Here is a 24462-nt window from a genome sequence, read left to right as displayed (position 1 = left end):
ACATCTAAAAACCAACCCCTTTTCTTACAACTACTGCAAGTGCTGAGAAGGATGAGAATGCAAGGAAGGCATAGATGGAATATCCCATCTTGGAATCAGTTGTGTCAAGTAATCCTAGGCGATTGAGCATTATTACTTTCAATAGGGAAATTATCAGAAGCAGTTGCAGCAGTAACAGGCCAGAGGAGCTTACTTTCTTCCAAGCATGATGATAACCACATAACTTCACTGAAGGAGAAGACATCTCAGAGAGAAGGTATCATGGAAAGAAACCAGTTCCTTGAACAGCCAGTACTGGAGAGTGTGACATGGTAGATACCTACAGTAAAACCAGTCCAAAGAAGCATCCTCATAAGACTTCTGTGTACAAATCTTAAGTGAACTCTCACCAAAGAGAACCTGTTGTTTACAACACCAAGAACACAAGAGATGCCAGTCCTAATACAGTGAAGATATTAACGGGCTACAAGCTTACCCAGGCTGACCCTGATAAGTACATCGAGGCATGGTATGTATTGAGTTTGTCAAGGGTAAAAAAAATGAATAAAATAAGGCAATTGCAAAACTAACAGCTTAACTCAACAAAAATGCTTCTGACCCTCACTTACTATGGCAGGGTTCCCTGGTAAAAGGAAACTTACAAGTGATGCAAAATTCAGGGAGTTTCCATAAAAATTCATTGAACTGAGCAAAGCTCACAAGATTACAGAGGACTAGCAGGTAACAAGTAACTGTGCATAGAAAAGTGTTAAATTCTAAAAGAGTAAACATATATAAAAAAAAATTAACTGCTTAAGCACTAGTACTACGTACAATAATGAAAAACTATGCAAGATCAGGGGAATTGTCATAAATTTCTACAAGTTGCCTAGCCCAACAAGGAAAAGGAAGAACTGAATGAAGTGAGGACTGAAATTACAATAATGAAATTATTGGAAAATTTCAAAGAATAAAAAATGAAAAGAAACATACGTACATAGTAACCTAAAAGAGAAGGCAACGTATGGCAGCTCTTAAACCTTGCACATACAAAATTAAGAAAGTTAAAGTTAACAGCAAAATGCACGTACAAAAAGCAACACTGATTAGGGAAAATAAACAATTGAAAATAATGACAGCACTGCAAAAAAAATCCTGAGAGAGGTGTTCCTGGGAAAAATCAACAATATTAACTCAACAACTTTCAGATAAAAAGTGAGAATAAGGGAGGCATCGTATGCAATATAAGCTTGGGGGTCCAGGAATTTTCTCTTGCAAGGAAATAAGGCACTGTACTATTGTATAATTTATTGGGTTGTGGTAAAACCATGGAAATTAGAAGTGGTTATATTAGATATTTGTGTATCTTGAAAAGGCACTTGATAGATTGACAGGACAATTAATTAAATGGACATTAAGATGGCAGAGGGTACCAGAAAGACTCTATAAGCTATTAGTATTACATACTCTACCATAACACTAGGTTTAGAGTGAAGACAATGGCAGGTGTGGCAGAAGAATATGAGAAAAAAATATCAATAAAAGATCAGTGCTGAGCTATTTGCTCTATATCACAGTCATGGAAGAAGATTGAGTGCAAAAACGGAGGTTCCTCAGGGTGAAAATGATTAAAAAGTGGAATAGAGATTTGAGAACGGGAAATCAACATATGCAAGTGAAAGCTTATGGTAACTGAAAAGGAATGAAGGAAAAATTGCAATCAAGAAAAGTGGGTGTGAACTCTTGACTGCAGTAAATGCATTAGATCTAGTGTCTTGAAGGTGCTCACAGTTACGAAATATATACAGAGTAAGACACTTCTTATATGATACCTGAAATGCATTGCATTACATTAGTAAATGGAAAAGAGCTTACATTAGTAAATGGAAAAGAGCTTACATTAGTAAATGGAAAAGAGAGGTTGAGAGTCCTGCTGTGACAGGTCTAGATTCATATGAAGAATGAGGAACTTGTGGAGACTGGAAAAAAGCTGAAATCTCAAAGATTTAGATGATTTGGACATGCGATGAGAACATTTGTTCAGAAATGCATTAGACATGGATGCAACAGGATAAAGCCCTGTAGGAAGGCCCAAGGAATCATGGAGAAAGGGTGCGAATGAGGACCTAGACCATATACGTAGTTCAAGCAAAAAGACCGCAGAGAAGAATGGACAGAACTCATATCCCATTTAACCTTTTAGAGGTTTGAAGAGCCAAAGCAAAGGTGCTTATGGTGACAATGATGTGAAGAAACAAATTTGAGGGTTAAGCAAAAATAGATTTATTAAATAGGCTTGGTTAATGTTTACATTCATAGAATCAGATGATTTTAGCTTAACAAAATAATTAGGAGAAAAATTTTTTAGTTGCTAAAAGATATGGTTGATTACTGTAAATATTTATATTTTTGTACATAAATGTGAAATGGATATAAACAAAGGTAAACTAACACTTTATTGTTAAAATAAATTCCATCAAAATCATATAACAGCTATTTGCCAATTTGTTTGTTAATGCTGTAGAGTGGACAACCCCTATTCGTGGTTCTGGATTCACGGCTTAATCTATTTGCAGATTTTTCTTAGGAACGTATATCCACATTATTTGCTGAAAATTCGCCTATTTGCAGTATTTCTCATAGAAGTATATTTACTAATTACTGCATTTTCATATAATTTTCATGACTAAATGAATTTTGTGTGTGATAAAACTATTAAAATACTCAGGTATAAGCATTTTTAGCAGGGTTTTGTTGTTGTTTGAACTATCAAAATAGGCAGTTATGAACTGTTACACAAGCCTTAAGTTTGGTAATCTTGTTTCAAAACCTAGCCAAGGTCAACTGCTGGAAATGAAAGGTTCTCTATGTACAAGCATAGCCCAGTACAATACGATCTATCAAAAATTAAATTTGTTCAGCAAGTAAAGGTTGTTTTTATCTTTTACTTTCAATTATTTAACAAGAAGAAGCTGTTATGTAGTAAGGAAATGAGATTAGCCTACTGTTATCTAGGCTACCAACAATGCAACTCTACACAAGGCATATGATGAAATCATGTTTAGGGGACAAAATTTTCAGGTTCACATGATATGTGAGATTGAATGATAACACTAGTACATATATTTTATTCACTATGCTCAACCCACACATTGGCGATTCAAGGCCGCGCACATCATAATGGCTGGTTTTGGTGATCATTGCTGTCAATTGCAGTCCTTGGGCTGGGGGGAAAAGAAAAGAAAAAATTGTCAGCAGCTCAGTCACACATTTGCGATTCAAGGCAGCGCACGTCATAACTGCTGGATTATGACACCATTACAATGCAATTACAATCAAATCACCATGAATCGTTACCACATCACCAAGTTTGGCATGCACCACGTGATAGGGGAAGTTCTAAAGGGATGGCGCATGTCGCAATTGCGAGTTACGATATGTGCAGTTACGACAAATGGCGACACCATTGCGTCAGTATTGCGTCTTGCGCAATGACATGGCGACAAATGACAGCGGTCACAACTTGACTGTGTATGTGTTGGGTAGTGGGGCGCATTTGCTGTCACTGGGTGCATGCCGCCATACTCGGCGACGCGATTATAATTCATGGTGATTGTTGGCGACTTGGTCGTAATTGCAAAGTAATAGCCGTAACGAACAAATCGGTAATGGTTTACAAGTGACCAGTGTACAATAGAGCTATATAACCTACACAGCTGTGTAGAGCTTCTCAAAACTAACATTTTGAACCCCAATGCTACCAGTCACAAACCAAAATTTACTCATATACATAGTTCCACGTTGGCAGAGTGCATTTCGCGCTCGGCTACCAACCCGGTGGTCCGAAGTTCCATTCCCGGCTCGCCCAACGCGGAACCAGAGGAATTTATTTCTGGTGATAGAAATTCATTTCTCGATACAATGTGGTTCGGATCCCACAATAAGCTGTAGGTCCCGTTGCTAGGTAACCAGTTGGTTCCTAGTCACGTAAAAATATCTAATCCATCGGGCCAGCCCTAGGAGATCTGTTAATCAGCTCAGTGGTCTGGTAAAACTAAGATATACTTAATTTTTTACTCATATACACATAATGAGTTTATTTAAAAAACCAGAAATTTAACTTTTTTTAAAAATCGGAAACTTTTCTAAGTCTCAACTTCATCTTACCCCCCACCTGAAATTGCTTCTGTTTGTGCGTTTGTATGTGTTTGTTGCAGTGTTTGGCTGAAGCTCTGCCCATGCAAAGTAGTATCCAATAAATGCAATTCCATTAGGTGCGTTATTTGAAGTCCTTCCCAGATTCTCGAATTTACCTAGAGAATTTCCGATGACAAGATACTACGTAGTATTGGCAATGACTCTTAGCCAATTATATTGTATTATCTAAAACATGTCATTAGCCCTGTACCAAGCTTTCATCTGAATTTTTAGTTCAATGTTAGTCTTAAGTAGAGGGAACTTGTAAAGGTCAAATAACACACAGGAGATTCAAGACCGCCCAAGTCACCACGTGCTGTCACATTGACGACGTCTGCCAAGTGATGGTGACCACTAGCTGCTGCATGTAGTTGTCGCGGTCGAGCCAGAACAATTGTCAAAAGTCACCATGTCATGTCGATGTGCGATATAGTGTTGTTATGCCCTCTTGACTGACATAATGTCATTACGACAGACGTATGTGGTACTAACATGGTAAGGTGAGGAAGGTTACAGAGTTGCCTTTGAACACTCACAGATTTTTATACTTGCCCTTATCCTGGCAAATTAAAGATGTATTACATTATGGGTAGATGGATGGAATACATGTATATATTGATCTTTGCATCAGTTTATAACCTGAATAATGTTATCAGATTGTAATTATGTAGTATTTATTGTGCATGCAAATAAAGTGTAAGTATTTGTAAAATTTGTCAGAATCTGCTATTTATGTACATATTATTTTCAAGTATAGTATTCTCTTTTAATCCACTGCCGCATTTAAAAAGTTTTATAACCATACTACAATCATTTTGTAGTCAGTACCTACGTGATCTTTACCATCAGAATTAAACTATATTACATTGTTATGCATTTTACGCTAAAGGTTAGACGACCCTAAAATTCTGAGTAAACTTCATATATTAATTAGTGGTTTGTTTCATGAGCTTTATTAATATGTACTATAGACCAGAATAACTGTATACTTCATTTTTCAGTTACGCTCATCAGAACTAATTTGCTATATTTCAAATGAAACTTTTGATTTAGAGACCATGTTGTAAAAAAATATTTTGCAGTGAATGAAATACAGTAGTAGAAAGGGCAATTCAGCTAATTAATTACATAATCATTGGACCAGGTGACTATGGAGGAACAAATGATCTTTGGTGCACTGCAAACCCTGAATGAAGAAGCGTTCGAGGATGTCATTGAGGAACAAGAAAAAGTTGTAATGCCATCTACACCATCACATCTTGCAACTATACCCTCAGGTTAGTTTATTTCCTTGTTAAAGTGGCATTTCAAGATGAACCTACAGAAAACAACTGGAGGAGTTACTTGAAAGGTTTTAGGGTGATTTGCAGAGATGGAATAAAATGAAAACAAACATGCACACCCAGATGAAGTGCAGGGACAAACAAATAGTTGTTATAGTCTTGTACATCAGTTTACAATACATATTAATTACCATAATAATTTGCATAACACAAGTTTCATTTAAGGCTTAAATTTCTTCTATATACCTAATAGAAAAATTTAATTCTAGTCAACTAAAAAGGGTAAGTTTCACTGAAATTGGTTTGTCCATGTTACTTCTGCAATATGCATGCACAGCTTTTTACTGCATGGAACTAATTGGCACGCACCAGATAAAGCTTCATAAGTGTTGTCTCACAATTACGTATTATGTACATATAGTACAATGTTAGGGATGCAATGCAGTATTTATCATTACATGTAAATTACAAGAACGACTTAATTCAACTTTACTACAAAAACTGTACAAACGCCTGCTCATGCTTATTAATTTACTATAAGAAATTAGGATAACAAAGCACTCACAAAATTTGAGATCAGAAATTCATGCTAATACCAGCAAAATAGAATCCATTCGCACGTTTTCCGACAGCATCTAGTATTCAAAACGTGCAAGAGAAAATTGCTGTGATTTAGCAAAAATTATCATGAACTGTTGTTCACTGAACAGCGTGATACACAAGCACTTAACAGTAATCCATCACTGAAGGGTAAGTGACTGTGTAATAAACTGTAAGAAATGGGAAATATCCAAACATATATTATAGCACAGTACAATTGGCTGTCGTTTTAGCTCAAACCTTAGAATTCAGATTGACAAACTGAAACTTTGGGGATATGTAGAGGTGACTTATGGTATCTTCATCCAGAAAGTCCCCCTCCTGTGACAGGTTTTCGAATTATGGCCACAAAATGGCGGCATCTTGAATTTTTGTAATTTTAAAAATTTATTGCTTCTGAGGGGTAAAATTTAAATCTGGTAAGTCAAAATGCCTTATTTCTTATTGCATGATACTTGTACTAAATACATCAGTGTGAAATTATGGGCCTTTATTTTATGAATTAGTCTTTAAATGGCACAGAGAAATATTCCCATTTCTGTTATGGAAAAACTAACTGGTTATCAAATTTTTGACAAAGAAACCTTAAAGCAGCCAGTCATGTCACCCATTTTACTTCGGATTCTTTTAATGCTGAATATTTTAAGTGGATATCAGTCTGAGGTTTGGTAAGAGCAATTAAGAGGATGAAGAACTGTGTCTTCCCCCACAAGAAATGATTCCTGTCCCAAATCTATGCCAACTGCTGTTGTTGCTACTAATCTGACAGCATCTGCCTCTGCCTGATGAACCTTACAACCAGCAGGTTAAAGATGTTTAGAGAGGAGTTTAATTAATCACACCCTTTTTTGCATTCCCCAAGAATTCTTGCTGAGATACTGGGACTTTTATGTGACTCTCTATGGCTAAATCTCTAGATGACTGTGTTCTTCCTCAACGAAAGTGTTCTTCGCCTTTCATACTGTGAGTTTCATATCCATCGAATACCACATGAGGATCCTCATACTACTGTTTAACAAACGAAACGATGTATACTGAGAACATATCTGACTGAATGTTGCAAGACATTGCCACACAACATGATGAAGGTATCCACCATCTCATAAGTGTGCACAGTAGCAGCTGGAGGCAAATTTTCAGAGGGTGCCAATGCCTCCATCACTGGACAAGAGAAGATTTTGTTCCTTTACACAACGAAAACTCATTAGAGAAGGAAGGTGGTCAAGGTGCAAGTTCATATGCCAGATATGGTGCAAGGTCATACTCACTTCTAGCACCACATGCAATTCAATGGAATGATTGGTTTGGGTTGATAGTGATATGTGTATCTTTTATCCTAATTGATTTTGTTACATTTGACAATGATCTGATGTTTCTTCGATGCAAATGAGTATTGTTGAATACTTTTCCTTTCAATGTTTTCATTGATGCTCTTCCAGTTGCATAAGCATTATAACAGTTCACCTTTTCATTGGCCACCATACCACTTGATAAGAAGTCATTCGTGTCAGTATGGTCACGAGTGGTAGTAGTAATCCCACAAACAGACTCAACAGCATTGATGATACTGGTAGTTGCAGGCATTGACTTAACCCTCTTTGCAATAACTGAAAGTTTCCTTCTACATCCTCGAGTGAGACCTCCAGATGTGTTGATGGAACGTATGAGCACTTGCTCAATTGTCATATCTGTTCAGATCCCTGACCAGAACTTGTCAGATCTTGTAATTGTGCAATATCCTTGTGTTGTAAACTTTTCCAACTCCTCTGGCTTCATAATTATTTCCAGGTAATGAATTTGCTGTAGATACACCTGATCAGACTGCATAATTCAGATGTCCTGCTACCTGCAAGTAAGGTAACATGAGTTTCACACTGTACAGATGATGATCCCAATCATCACATTGCTCTGCTCGTATTAAGAGTTTCTCAGTACTAATACACCTAAAATACTGTACCCAGAGTTTTTTCGGGTCTGCCACGTGATTCAGCAAATTGAAGATTCATCTCAACTTGATTTGTGATACCCTCTACAACACTTGAGTTTGCTGTTACCTCCAGTTTCACTGTTGTCAAGCAAGGACATGTAGCAGGTTTGTAAATCTTTCTTAACAGTTTCATCAGCCAAAGGTGACTCTAACATCTGTACGTACTGCTAGTGCAAGTTGGGTAAGGAAATTAGCTCACAGATGCTCTTTGCATAAACCGTCTCCTATAGTCCTTCATGGCCACTTCCAGCCATTATGGCCCCTATAGCTCCTAGACACGACATCAGAAGATGAAATCCTCTAAGGCAAATGGTGATCTGTGAAAGCTTGCTACTAAGACCAACAGCTAGAACCATTTCACAAGCTTTAGAGTAAAGTGGTTGGTCAAAGGTTACCATGATCATACTGTTCACGCTTTTCACTTTCTGCAGCATTCAAGAGGCTAGTGTATATTGTAGAGGGGTTACCAGAGCAAGATTGACAAATGGTACAGGTAGTACGGCTTATTTCTTGTAAGATGACCTTTTACAATACATATTGCTCATAAATCCACTCCAGTTTGGGCATGGAAGACCTTGGAACCATGCACTACATATCCACAAGGCGTCAAGTTCAATGTGCTGTTTTTGCACTTTCAGGTTCTTATACAAGTTTCTGTGTTTTCAGCAGTCAAGTGTGAATACCCCAGTGTGATAGGTAGATGGTACACAGTTAATTTAGTAAGTCCCTGAGTTGCTAGACCTTCAGTGTCAATTCTGTGAGTTTTAGGAATGGGTGTGTCCACATGAACTAGATCTGCTGGTGTCACACACTTTAATTCCTCCCATTGAGTGGAATGTATTATGGCATCTAAAGTTGCAACACTATAGTTAGCATTGTTATAGACTAATTGGATATATGACTTTGGGTCTACTACTGTTGATGGGTTCATTGTAGCTGTTGCTTCATACAACAATACTTCTCTATATGGGCACAGAATCCTGGTTTCTATATGGGGCACAGAATCCTAAGTTATAAACTATGTCAATTTGTAGTACTTTTGACCCATACTTTCTGTGTAGGTAAACTCCTTGACCAGTTTGTATAGGGGAGACAAATGATCTTAATTGATGGAATCTTGAAACCTAAAGAAAATTATTGTGGAATGCAAAGAAAGTCAGTCAATATGCCACAATCATTTTCTTCTGGTTTCATGATTCCAGCAATTAACATATGAATCTGAAGCAAGCTCTAACTGACTTTCTTTGCATGCCACAATCATTTTCCTTTGGTTTCAAGATTTCATCAATTAACATACAAAGAGAGTCTGGAACAAGTTAAGAATTGCCAGAAATTACTTGCTTGGCTGAAGGGAATACTCGACAATCATATGCTTGTGAACAGATGTCATTCATAGTTATCATTGCAGCAATTTCTATCAGACATCTTACCTCTTCAGCAGCATTACTTTTGTGTGCAGCATACCATTCATCTGTTAAAATGTCTTGTATATAATAAGTGAAACACTCAACTCCATTCTTTCTTATATTATCAGCTATACTGTTATTTGGTTTCCATAATGGTCTTTGAACTTCCTCTTCAAGTATGGCTTACACTAATTAGTGTCAGTGTTTTCATAACTACTCATAACCAACATAGGAGTATGAACTTTCTTCTTTTCCTTGACATCTTTTACTGCAAAGTAGCACTCCAAGCGCTCCAAGAAACTTGTAAAATCCTCTTCTCCCTCGTGGAACACCGGCAGACCAATTCCAGACGACATCATGAAATTAATCACTGTAGGTACCTCTTGTAGCTATAAAAGACGACCGATTCCCATAATTTCATCTTCGCAACTATCCTCAATCCTCGTCGCCAACAATTATACATGTAATATATTGTGGTATGTAGCAGCATGCATGGAGGGAGACTCAAATTAGGCGTCCATCTTTCAAGATTTATTCTACTCTTCTGGCTTACAAACATACACATGATACACAGTAGATAATTACAAAAGTATTGTTTCTCAGTATCAGGAACAGTAACATTTCAATACATCACACTTCCAAATCGCCGTTAACCGAAAAGCATCAATAATAGTGGCGAGTCCCGGTTATCGGCACAAAGCCTCAGTTATCGGCACCAATAATTGAGGTTTTGCGCCAATAAGCGGCGATTAGGGCAAAAATTTGGTTATCGTCGTCGCTAGACAAGTGCCATAAAACCAGAGCCCAGTAACTGAGGCCACCGATAGCCGGGGGCTGCATGTATTGATTTATCGCAATATGCAAAAATATATGCTTGAGGATGCACATTCTAACAAGGATAATTCAGTATTGATTTGTCCTAGAGAAGTCATTTTGGTCTACTCCGAAAGAGAATAAAATTCTGCAGAAGGTTTATTATTGTCAAAAGTTTCATAAATCAGTTATGTTTTCCGATAATAGGAATGGAAATATTTGTCTCAATGTCGGTAAAAGACTAATTCTTTAAATAAAGGCCCATAATTTCACACTGACGTATTTAGTACTGGAAAAATTTATGGTAATAACTTCTACATGTATCATTCAATAAGAAATGAGGTATATTTGAATTACCAGATTTAAATTTTACACTTCAGAAGCAATAAATGAGAAAATTTTAAAAATCCAAGATGGCCACCATTTTGTGGCCTTAACTCAAAAAACTGAAGCAGGATTTTTTTTGGACTTTATGGATGAAGATACCACAGGTCGCCTCTACTTAACCCCAAAGTTTTCAGTTTGTCAATCTAATTCTGAGGTTAAACCCTAATTGTACAGTACTATTACTCCAATGCGGGTTCTTTCTGGTAACGTGCCATCTAGTTACCATCTCTCCTTGGTCATAGTTCCATTAGAAATAACAGTAATGAAATAGGTAATTAGTTTTATTAGTAGTAAAACAATCAGGTGCACTGAAGCTGTCTTTACTTTTACCAGATATTTTTTTGTTGAAAGTCTAACTCAAAATATGCCACATTTTTACTGTATCAGCAAATTATTTGGAATCTGTTGGAACTTTTGTATAAATATTAGTAAAAAAAAGATAAATGAAGACCTAAAAATTCCCTGAACCACGGCCTGTAAATCATTTTCTCATCTATTATCCATCGCAATATTTGTAACCGCTAATTTTACTGTTATGGGGATCACTGGCAGCATTTAGTTAAAGCTCAGAGAGTGAAGGATTCAAGTTGCAGGCTAATCGTTAAGAACAAAAATTTCTAGGCACCCAGTTCTTTGACCTATGTAAAGGTATTACATTTATCTCTTAGCAATACAGATTAGATCAAAACAAAAGATATACTTGAAGAGAAATAAAAATAAAGGTCTTATTATGCCAGAGAACAAAAGAAATACAGAGAGTACAAGATTTCCAAGCTTAGTAGTTGCCCATACCTCGTCTCTGAAACTGAAACATTAGTAATGCTGTAGTGAGAATTAAAGAGGTCAGGGAAACATGCCTGGATAACTGGGTTTTGGAATGGTGATAATGTAGGTATATGATGTTAAACACTGAATATTGGAGGCTGGATTATGTGAGTTGGTGTTTAGTGTAACACGAGAAAAAGTCAATGATGGAACCAGCACCTTTAAAGGAACTGGTCAACTTGAAATCCTTATGGAGATTGTAAACATTAGTAACAACCCCTGCAGTGTTTGAAACTGGTGGCCATTCATAAGTGATCTCACCATAAAATGAGGTACAGGCCAGGATAGTAGGTATAGGAAAAGGTACAAGGAAAAGCCACGCACCATAAGGGTCATTACTAGAATGGTCCTATAATTCTAATGACAACATCTCAACAGGTTTTTGGTGATGTGGCTAACCTAGTGTAGAAATCTATACAAGGTATCTAGCTTCCTTTAAAATCAAAGGGATAAAAATAGTTGCACAAATCTTGTCAGTCTGATCTAGTTTCTTACAGTACAGATAATTATAAACCATCTTTCACTGATAAGGAATGTTTGTTATGAAGTGATGAAAAACTTGTAAATGCATTAACAGATGAGGAAATAGATCACAAATGTTTTAAAGGAAATTTTCAAACTGTATGCACTAAGTAACAATGTGGCATATTTCATCATGCATTCAGCTGCAGTTGTTTTATCAAATGTAGAAAATTAGAACGAAAGCTACTTCTTATGTCCTTATAGTAGTCCAGAATGAATTTATTCCTCAACAACCGTATATTTCATATTTTGCAGCATAGAAACAGAAAATAACTTTAGTAGGTATTTACTATCATGTTATTAACTGCCATTAATTTTTGTTTAGTACAATACTGTACTAAACTTTTCAGTATATACATACAACTGATCTTAGTGTATGCATGCAAGACCAAGTAATATGCCAACTGTATCTTTTGATGCGATACTCATCCAGTAAATGTAAACCACTCTTACCATATTCCTGATCAGGTTATTGTTAGGTCACTTCATGATGAAAGAACACAACAAAATTTCTAGATCTTTCACTGCATTCACTGCAATTTTTGTATTACTGTAAATGAATTCATCATGATTTTGTCCTTCAGTAAAAGGCAAGTATGTAGTCTATTAATTATAAATGGAAGGTAAGCTACACTACATATTAAGTAGAAAGCGTTCATTTGGTAAGGGTTTATCGAGGTGCCAACAACGGTAGGATTTATAATAAAATCCTGTCGCTGACTTTGTTAACACTAACCCAATAGACGATGCCGGCTTTGAGGGTGAGGATGGATTGAGCCAGAGGCTCCAGGTACATGAAGATGGAGTATGTGAAGGGTCTCCTACCCTCCACCGAGCTCCTACGCCTAGACAGTCTCCTATATGACAAAGTAAGTCGTAACAACAGCTTTCAGTGAACAAGTATAGCAGGTTTTATTTGCTAATTATTTGGTGAAAATCAATGCATACTGCTAAAATTGACTGCTCTCAGAAAGAGCAGCTGTTCAATATTTAGTAACTGCTTGTTTTTATGTTGTAGATAAGTCACACATTTTTGGAAAGTGATATACAGTGCCGCAATGTCATGCATCAATTCTGATTCATTTCATGTACATAACTACAAATATATTTATGCACCATTTTATTGTAGCTTCTGCATGTTGATGGCTTATTATAATTTTAAGTGTGACTTCTGAAGGCTTATTAGGCCAATGATGAACTTTCGCTTTGTAAGTTTTTCAAGTGGCCTAAAGGCATGCAATAGTAATGAAAAGTTTTAATCAGAAGATCTGTACTGAAAATAGCTTTCTCAATTCACTGTCTTCTCTGGCTTTATCAGTATTTGTACGACTTCCAATATAGTTTTCTTATAAAAGGAACTTAGTATCAAGCTTGATATTTAAACATTTTTAATTGGCCTACTTTTCCAATTTTTCTCACATAATTTTTTTTATTTGATATCATCACTTTCTCATGATCTTAAATTGAAAAATAGTCTGCAGTAGTATGTATATATATTACTATATACAAGAAGCTTTCGCCAACTTGATCAGTTGGCTTCTTCAGCCAGAGTAACTCTGGCTGAAGAGGCCAACTGAACAAGTTGACAGAAGCTTCCTGTATATAACAGTAGACATACATACTACAGCGGACTTTATTTTTCCATGTTTTTCTTTGCTTTTAATAGGTGCAAAGAATCACAGGTTCTTATTGCCAAATTATATAAATGAAATGAGACCTCATATGTACTGAAATTAAATATGGAAATGTTTGTATCCCTTGCCTTTGAGGCTTTCAGTTCCATTTTAATGGGAAATTACGCACTGTAAAGTTTTTTCTGCCTTAATTGGTTGGTTATTGTTGAACAGAGACAGAGGGACAGAATGCTACTAGTGGACCTAACTCTTAGGATGATGGTCTTGTTTCTCAGTATGGAGGTACATTACTGAATGAGCTCTGGAAACACGAGTATCAGGGTATTTTGATAAAGAAGGCGAAGAACTTTTCAGAACAGTTAAATACTTGGAATGTGCGGCTGAAGAAAAAATGGCTTGACACATCTGAGTATCTTCCAACCAGGACTCATGTTATATGGGAAGAACTTATAAAGGATAGAACATTTCTGTTACCTTGATAACATGCTGAAGTGTTGCACATGTTATTGAGAGGAAAACAAAGGAAATTGCTGGATTACATATTGATAATAAGGATATCCCATTAACAAACGAGCAAAAATCTGAGACATATGCTTACAAACTAATGGAGAAAATCTGAAAAAGGTGATTACAAAATGTTGAATTTCTTGACTGGAGTTCACTAGGGAGATCATTTTTCAAAAGAGGAAACTGCCTAGAGATGCAGAATCCAGAGCCAGGAAAATAGAATGACATCTGAAAGATTGACCTGGTTTTGACCCAAGATGAAAACAGGAGCAGCAGCAGTCAGTCACAAAAGAAAGCAGAACCCAGAAAACTAAGCATAAAGAGTATGGATGAAGGTATAGACAATACAGGGATTCAGACTAAAAGTAAAAAAGAAAGATGCTTGGAAAGAAATCATTGGAAAGTATGATGTAAAGATTTCAAGAAATGATGATGCTGTTGAGTCTAACATTTCTAAATTCCAATTATTAGGTGGAATACAGGCATTAGAAAATAGCTTGTAATCCCCCAAGGCACAATATAAGGGAAAGTGCTTTTATCTAGATTTGGGAAGAGTACCCAAAGCAAGGATTGTCAAACAATATAGAGGATCAATGCCTACTGTGTATTAAATCAATCCTTGAAAAAATTTAGGAGACATAGACTCCTACAGAAAATATGAACAGAACACGCGTCACTGTATGTACCTGAATATTCAATTTTGGATAAAACCTGGAATAAAATCATTGGTAATCATAATGCATATTACTTTGATAGTGGTATGTAAGGTGTCACTGGCTTCTAGATCAGTACATAATCTTAATGAACATTGGAGCTGGTTAATACTTGGAAGGGTGACTGACCAGTAAAGAATACCTGATGTTACTGTCATAGCTCAACTGACCATGACAAACTTGGATTAGAATTGACGAACCTGTTGAGGGCAGCAGTAGTTATATCAAGTACCAAAAACAAACCACCATTGTAAGGAAGTATAACTGTAAGTTATCACCCAATTCCTAATAGATAGCACCTTGTAAGTTTAATAGCAGTAGTAGTTCTGTGATACCAATCAATTGAAATAAATGTTGAAATAGAAATGCATTATAAGTGTCTTTCATTACTTTTATAAACTTGAATTCAAAACATCTTTAAATTTATCTTTGCTGAGCATTTAAGCAAATCTATGAAATTAAAAACTCTTCTGAAGAAACAAAAAATACTGAAACCACACAACTTACACATGACCGATTCCGCAAAGACTGTCTACTTCCTTACAGTGGTGGTGTGAAGATGTCAGTCTCCAAAACATCCTAGTTTTGATTCTGTAATTATAAACTTAAACTTACTTATATCTATGCACACTCTTAGCTCAGGGTTTACTACTCAATATATGGTTTTCTTGGAGTCATTATGAAAGGACTTCTTATTCAGAAAAACAGGTCAAAAGCAGCATAACTTTAATCATACTAATCCATGATAAAACTGGTTCTGTGCATATGTAAGTAGAATCATCATCATCATCAGCGTGTCATCAATCAATCAATGCAATTTAACATAAAGATTTTCAGGAAAATATAATACTATACTACGTAGATGTTAGACTAAGGACTGCATCTTTGCAGATTTGCTGTATATTATCTATAAAGGACAGTAGGTTTGTCAAAACTGGCTATTCAGATTCCCAAAAAAGTTGGTCAGACTGATCGAGATGATATGTCAAAGAAAAAGTGCAAATGTAATAACAGCAGTTGGGGAAACAGGAAACTTTGTAGTTGGTGTTGGATTCCACCAGGGGTCAGCATTAAGCCCATTTTTGTTCATGCTGGTCATGAATGTGTTAAGTGAAGGGATCAGGAATGAAGAGATTTGGGAGTTGATGTATGCCGATGATCTGGTGCTTACTGCAGAAAATGAGGAAGAACTACAGAGAAGGGCTGGAGAGTGGCAGGAGTCTTTAGAGAGGGGTGGCTTAAAGGTGAATGTGAATAAAAAGAGGTTTTGGTGAGCAGTAAGGAAGATAAAGGCAGAACAGTAATACAAGAAAGAAGAGGCTCGATTATAAAGCAGGTGGAAAAGTTTAGATACTTTAAGCCAAGAGGAAACATGGGCTCTAAGAAGAAAAGAGGAAGTAAAGCTTGAGAGAACAGAGATGAGAATGCTGAGGTGGATTATGGAATATTGCTGCCTGAGAGATAGGAAAATGACAAAATAAGAAAGGCAGGCTTAGTAAAGATTAAAGAGGTGATAAGAGAGGCACGATTGAAATGGTATGGGCATGTGTTGAGGATGAATGATGGGGAGGGAGTGAAGAGGGTTTGGGAGGAACCTGTTAGAGGAAGAAGATCAAGATGGAAAGAAGAGGTTTGGTGGAGGATGATGCCTTTGATAGAAAGTAGTGGAGAAGGTGCATCAGGCAACCGACCCCTTAATGTAGGGCTAACAGTTGGAAAGAAGAAGAGGTAAAAATATTTTACCATGAAATGCATAATAATCCTAGACTCTTGCACACACCTTAAATCTTTATGGCAGGGAAAGTTGTTTTGACTACCTGAAGAAATCTCTACCTTTACCCCATCTATAAAGGACAAAACCAGAATGGAGAATATTAAATGGTTTCCCAAAAGTCAGTTTTGTTAGAAAAACTTGAAAAGCATCAACATTAAAGACAAATCTAATCCAAGCACACTTCTAAAAACTATTACTGTACTTATAAGGTCCATTTTCTTAAATTTTCTCTTACAGAAATCATGTACGTATTACTAAAATTAGTTTTGTGCTCTTAAATATCTTCCTTCTTGACATTCATAATTACATAATGAATGGCATAGTTATGCTTTTCAATTGAGGCATTATCATAAAAACAACATAAAAGTGCAACTGACAATCCCAAATAATAATTATGTAACATATCTTTACATACGTACATTTTTGCTTAACGTGCGAGAGAAGGGCTATGACACTGATAGCCAAATACATGTTCTAGATTCAGTCTTGATTAATTCAGCTTTGTGCCGGCACGGGCTCTTTGTCATCTGCAGCCCGTAAACAGTTACGTACTCCATTGAGAGTGAGCATGCTTCAAATATTTTTCTTATAATTTTGAAATTGATGTATCGTAATTTTCTTGTGGTCAAGATACATTGAAACTTAGAACATGCCAGTATCATCATAATCAAGGTTATTATTGACCACCACAGGGGGAACTGGCGGGGCTGATGGTGTGCCAGAAGCAGTCAATTCTGCCGAAGAGCTAGATGTTGTGTACATTCAATCATCGCCCCTTGCTGCTCGTAAGGTTGTGTGTGCACCACCATCAGATTCAGAATCTGCAGCCCCGTCCATGGCGTCAAGCTTTTCACCATACAGATCAAATAATAATCCATCACTCTCCAGGTAAGATTAAGTTTTTGAATCTATATTTGCCTCTTGTTGTTTTTGAAGTTTTGTAAGAAAACATTTTCTCTTCATTTAAATGCCCAAAATTGTTGGTATAATAGTTAACAGACTATTTTAAAGGTAATTATGATAATTAAAACGACAAAACTAAAAATCTGAGTTTTATCACAAAGAACTTGGTTAACAATTGTATTGTCGTTGTTTTCAATACATACTGAATACAAGTGAACTTTGCTTTCTAATTCTGAAAGGTATTAACTAAATTTTATTTCAACTTACCTTTACTCTCTTTCCCTAATATTACTATTTAAACTTTTCATTGCTTAATTCCAATTCCCTCTCTCTTTATCTCTCTTTCCCCTGCTGTTTTCCTCTATATTAATAATTGCTTGAATGCCTCTTAATATGATTCCATATACTATATATATATTAGTTATTGCCATACTCTCAACAAATATTAATACAATATATACACACATTTTCCTCCTACTAATACTAGTGACAGATACCTCACTCGCTTTTCTCTGCTAGGCACGTGTCACCGGATCGCTTCGCTTCTTCATAGAAAGTGGCAATGAATATACATCCATCAGTTATGGCTTACTTCATACGCCTTATTGAAAACTACTAACAATCTCGTCTGTTTTTGCATTGGCTCACTGCGCTCGTCATAGGGAAAAAGGCCATGTAGGAAATGTCTAACAATTCACACTCACAGTAGTTAAGGTTTAACTCATGTAGACAAAAGGGCCAGGTGGCTCTTTCTAGAGAGAAAAAAATAAAAAAATAAAAGATTGATCTCAATCCTAGAAGCATGGCTTAATCATCCCTTATGCCCATAGAGCTTACAGTACCATAGCTGTTCATGATGTACATTTAATACCCTAAAATCTACAACTACAGGGCATCATCACTGAAATGTTCATCGACTTCTACATCTCCCAAACATAGCAACGTTGAAAAGCCATTAAGCCTTACGCACAATAGTTCCTTCAGGAGTGAAAAGGCCTTTAGTGGAGACGAAACAAGAGAATTATCACCTATCAGAAGGGTACGTTGGTCAATTTTCATGTTGCTGTTTATTGCATGAACAACGTGCTGGGTGTTTTCAGAAGTGAAGCATTTATCATTCATTTCTGTTTTCTTAGAAGACAAGTGCTCATGTTTTCTTGATATGCATATGACTGAAGAAACCCCATTCGTTTTATAATTTTGGTTTATTATTTTATAAGATACCATAACTTAATTTAATGGAAATTACTATTAATACCGAATTCATTTCAGTAATAACTGAGCAGCCTGCCACAACCCAATCTCTCTACTCATAAACTAATCCAGCCTTTCAACCTGACCATCGCCCTTACAAAACTTTTGATGCCCATATGCTCCTTTCCCTCACTCCTATGGTGTGTCCCCAAAGGTATTAGTCACTCCTGTGATGTGTCCCCAAAGGTATTAGAGAACCACTATATTCATCAACAACACTACGATAATTTCTTCTTTCTCAAATGAATGGTGACCAGGATGTATCTGAGGAAAATTAAGGCTACTAAACCTATCAATAGTTGTGAACCATTTCTATTTTTCCGGAATAAAACAAGTATTAAAAATTGAAAACACAATTGCTGCATACTTAAAATAATAAAAAAATAAAAAATAAATTCTTCAATAGATTTTAAGACCAGTTTATTAAATACAAACTGAAATTACAGTCAAAACAAGTCTGTTCATAATATAGAAAAAAATCACTAAATACATGAAAATCCCATAAAATAATGCCTAAATGAATATTATTTTTACAGCTATCAGCATCAAACAACTCCTCTCCCTTGAAGAGAGATCGTCCTCGATCACTGAATCTTGGCCATGAAACCTTGATAAGAAAGTCATCAAATCCAGACTCACCTCAAAAAGAACACTTTGACGTCGAAGACATTCCCCAAGCATCACTACCTGACTTGCCAGGGGCTGTAGCTGGAATGAAGACTATCTCTTTGGCTGAGCAGTTTTCAGCAAACTCCCTAGAGAAACTACGTAGATTAAAGCACAAGCTGCATCGTGCCTTAGGGTCCCATGATGGGACTGTGATGGTCCCTGCAGATGATGCCGAAACCTCCCCTTTAGTGCTCGCAACTCCTCCCCTCAGCACCACAACTCCCAACTGCCCCTCACCAAGTATCACACCTGAACTGGAAGATCCCCATGCTGTTAATCATTACCCTGAAATAAGAAGCCGCCCACTCACACCACTTGTGAGGCAGAATGCTAGAGAGACATCACCTACTCCACAAATTATCTGCAAAACACAATTATCATCAGATAGAGAAACCCCAGTATAGCAAAAGGCTATTTTAGGCCAAAAAATCTTTTCAATTACTTGATAGAAGTAACAACTCTGTATAATGAACATAAGGTTCTGTTAAAATATTAATACGTATTTTGATACCAACTATATTAAGGATGGTAACAATTTTCAGTCTTCATATAAGGCTAAACATTTGAGGAACTGACTAAATCGTGTTGATCAGATGTAAATAAAAACAAGAGGTGATCCGACCTCCAGCTTACTTGAGACGTGTGCAAGATTTCCCCTCAAGCATAAGTTGTAAACATTATATTCCTAACTTATAATGCAAATTAAAACATGCTAAAATCTACAGTCAGATAGAGCCTTGTTTTACCAACGAAAATTAAAATAAATACGCTATATTTTATTAGAAATAATTTTCTGTACTGTTAACATGCATATTAGTATTTATTTTCTACAATTTCATTCTAATAAATAAATCATAAATAGCCTATCCTAAAATTCCTGTATCTTTAACTCAGTGCGAAACACCTTTTTCCGACCTTTTTAGGCTCTTCCATAAACCTTTCCTTAAACTCCCACCCCCAACAACAAAGTAGTTTGTAGGCTTACTCCCCGAGTAAGCGAAAAATCTCATAATCATATAACCTGTAACTTTATCCTCTTCAAAACTGTGTCATTTTAGTGCAATAGATAAAGTAGATAATAAGTTTTCAAGTGTGGTCCTTGAAATATGCCTTGAACACTATTAAGTGGTGATATTCCAGGCCTATCATGTATTAATTACCTATAATAACCAAACAAGGTGCTGCACCATTAGTGAATGTATTTTTGTGATACAGGAAGGATGATTGCTAATGGCTGTGACTGTATTAATATAAAAGTGTGTAATCTTCTGCCTAATGAAAATAACGAAGGAGAAGCAATATTTTTAGACTAGAACTGATTTTGTATGATGGCTGCCTAAATTTCTTGAGTATTGCATCATGATGCATGAAACATTTCTGCATTATTATTGTTATGCAGTTGTAACTTATTCTCTGTCATCATAGACACCTAGTGTATGATGGTTCAATTATACCGGGATGTAATGGTATATCACCTACCTATGTGTAGTGGTACTCACCAGCCAATCCATTATTATTATGTACATTCAGTTAAGACTCTTGACACATTTACTTGGTAATGAAATTAGTGTACTATATTTTTAATTATCTCATTTCATGAACAGAGAATCTACTGTCAGGGTACAGTTCATCTGTAACTTCCTTATGCTAAAACATGCACATAATGATACAAAATGCATTTGTAATTATTTTTTGTAATGAACTTTCTAAATACTAACTAAAACGCATCAGTACTTGACTTATTTAGGTTTCATAATCATGTGATAGTAAATTAGTTATAGGGAATTTTTGCTATCTTACAATTATGGTTTAGTTTGTGATAAAAGAAAATGCTGCACTTGCATTTATTTCATGTTGTGCCATTTTGTAAACAAAAGTTGCTGTATTAAATAAGAAAATGTTTGTCACAGTTGCATTCTGAATATATAAATCTGAAGCTGTGCTGGAAATAGGTCACCATAACATATTTTGCTAGGTACCACCGAAGTAATTGAAATAATTTCCCCCTCGTACTTGTGACATTAGTGAACATAACATACTTTGATAGATGATTTGTAAGCATAATGAAGTAATGATGATCATACTATTTAATGATAATAGAGATTTAAACAACAGTATAGGCATACAATAAAAAAGCTAATTGGAATGTTTACCAAGAAGTTATACTAGCAGTCTTGTTTAGCTATCTTTTGGCCTTATAATCATCGCTGTTATCAGATGTTAGGCGTAACAACAACAGTAGTGTAGAAAGGAAAGACCCAATCCCGCTCACCCCAAGCACTCAACTTGCCCCTGTGTATTCAACTCATTCTCTATTCAAGTTCATTTCCTTTCTTGCAACAGATGTAATGTATAAGGAATCAGAATCTTCCAATAGCAAAGTTGGGTATGGAATAATACAAACAAAAGGTAAAATGCAATGTGTTTCAGAATCACATCTTAAGACTGGTAGCTTTAGATGAACACATCATCCTGAAAGTATGAAACACTTCCCCCACCAGAATTACAATTATAATGGGGGAATACAGCTGGTTTGATTTTATTTAAGTTGGTGTAGAGATCACTATACAGCTGGGTTGGTTTTGAAAAGATCACTGTTATTAAGTTGGTGTAATCTAGTTCTATACAGAAATGAGTGGGCTCAATTATTATTACAGTGTCTGCTAACTTTTATTATATTCAACTTTTCATTTAGTATGGTGACATATATACTACTTTGTTATGAAGGTAACATGCATATATATATATATATATATCTATATATATATATATATATATAATATATATATATATATATATATATACACAGGCAGTCTCTGGTTATTGGCGGGGGTTCCGTTCTTGGGGATGTGCCAATAGGTGAAAAACCACCATTAACTGAAACTCAGTGATTTATGGCGCCCAGTGTGCCATAAGAACCCTTATGGCGTCGATAACCGGAACTTGTCCTGTTATGGCGCCATAAATTGCCGATTTTATGGCACTAGACAAGCCCCATAAAGCCTAATCACTGATAACCGAGTCCACCGATAACCAAGGGACTGCCTGTATATATATTTATGGTGTGTATATATATAAAATATATATATATATATATATATATATATAGGCAGTCCCGGTTATCCGTGGACTCTGTTAATGGCGACCCAGTTTTCTGGGGCTTGTCTAGTGCCATAAAATCGGCGAATATGGTGCCATAACTCACACAGTTTCAGTTACTAGCACCTTAAACAGTTATGGCACCATAACATACCTAACAGAGGCGCCATTAACCGGTTATCAGTGCCATAAATTGCCGAGTTTCGATTAATGGCATTTTTTTGCTTTTATATATATATATATATATATATATATATATATATATATATATATATGTATATATATATATATATAAACACATTCACACAGTGGTACCTTGACCTACGAATATAATTAGTTCAGTGTCGACCATTAATTCTCCCGTAGGTCAAGGTACCACTGTGTGTAATATATATACATATATATATATATATATATATATATATATATATATATATATATATATATATATATATATACCTTACCATTGTGGCCCCACCATGGGCTCCTTGTTTTAAACAGACCAACCAATGTCAAGAATTCTCTCGGAGGTCATTTTGGTCAAAGTAGCAACTATTGGCACAGTGATAGGGTATAAAAGGACTCAAAGCAGGAAGGCTCTTTACCTGTTAATGGTAATTACCCAGAGTATTAGTATTTGCCTTTCTTCTACTACAAATGTCACAACAGTACACAGGTCTGCCATTTCTGCCTATTTACCAGGTCTGTGAAAGGAGACATCCATCACAGATTTCCAAACTTTTTGAAAACAGGTGGGTTTGAGGACTCGAAGGGGCTACCAAATTTGTTTTATCTACATTAAATCCTGTTATTAGATAGCACAGTGACCAAGTCGTCCTCAAATTAACATAGAATAGAAAATGACTTGTTATAAAATGGCCTAAGTTCAGAGAAAGGATTCCTAATGAACCAGACAAAAAATGGCCAATTGAGTGATTACTGACCTTGTTTTATCCAGGGTTTCCACTGTAAATTAACGACAAAGAAGGAAGGGGAAAGAAACTTTACATTTGTTACATATATGGCTCCAAGGTGACTTACCTAATTTTGCTGAAGTGGGATGCAGAATAACTGCCCCATCCCAGAAATGTCAAAGAAGTACCTATGGCATCATGGAGGCCATTTACTTTCTGCAAAGATGCTAGCTGTGACATCTACGTGAACCTGGAGTGACTGAATCAGGCATAATGTCTTATCTGCAATACTCAGTTCTTTTAGAAGAATTGGAGATTTCCTCTCAAAGGATCCTCATTCTTGGACAGGAATGACAGGCCAGGGGACAACAGCGAGTGACAGCTAGATATAGGGGGATGAAGCATTGTCCCTGCCTGAGAGAGCAGAGTTCACTAATCACAGCTACTGATGCTATGACAGTCAAGAAGCCCACCTTTTGGAGCATAAGGGTTGTATTTGCATTTGAATTTAGATGACAGGATTTGAAGAATCTTAATCAGGGATCAGGTAAGGGGAACCCTTGTAGGAGCAGTTTTTGTAATGCAAATAACCATAGAAGGGAGGTAAAGACTTTTGAGCAGGGTCTCTGACAGAATAACCTTGGATGTCATAACTGTGGTAGTCGTGAGTGGCTTGTCCTATAACAAGTGCATCACAAAATTTGTAATGGTTTTAACTGAAATTTCAACCAGGCTCTCATTGTGGAGGTAATTCAACCACACTTTTCATTCGGACTAGTATTGGCAGAAAGATGAGGTCTAGTTTGTGCAAGAGGTGCCTAGCAATATATTAAATGAATAATCTGCAAGGTAGACTAAATTTATAAAATTGATAAGTTAAGGTTGCAACTTAGAAAGGATACTTCATAGATGACTTTTCTTCCAACAGTTTAGGATAGAACAACAGAAAGTAAATGTATATATTTTCTTATCTGTTATCGCATCAGAACAAACCAA

General features: G+C 36.1%; 1 protein-coding gene across 14 annotated transcripts in view; it reads left to right on the top strand.

The window, feature by feature from the left end:
- LOC135198036 (kinase D-interacting substrate of 220 kDa B-like) overlaps positions 1-22226 on the top strand; it is a 744360-nt gene extending 722134 nt beyond the window's left edge. For 8 of the 14 annotated variants that reach the window (XM_064225405.1, XM_064225401.1, XM_064225404.1 and 5 more), the window contains 4 exons: positions 5321-5453; positions 17320-17515; positions 18422-18569; positions 19321-22226. In XM_064225405.1, coding sequence (XP_064081475.1) covers positions 5321-5453; positions 17320-17515; positions 18422-18569; positions 19321-19857 — 1014 coding nt within the window. In that variant the 3' untranslated portion in view covers positions 19858-22226. Of the gene's footprint in view, positions 1-5320; positions 5454-12742; positions 12869-17319; positions 17516-18049; positions 18570-19320 lie in introns of those variants that run through there. The other 6 variants (XM_064225414.1, XM_064225412.1, XM_064225413.1 and 3 more) reach the window with 3 other exon arrangements.
- Positions 22227-24462: the final 2236 nt, after the last annotated feature.

This window comes from Macrobrachium nipponense, chromosome 21 (genome assembly GCF_015104395.2).
Source record: "Macrobrachium nipponense isolate FS-2020 chromosome 21, ASM1510439v2, whole genome shotgun sequence".
Classification (NCBI taxonomy): Eukaryota; Metazoa; Arthropoda; class Malacostraca; order Decapoda; family Palaemonidae; genus Macrobrachium; species Macrobrachium nipponense.
Note: the sequence above shows the minus strand (reverse complement) of the source record. Positions and strands in the feature narration are given on the sequence as shown.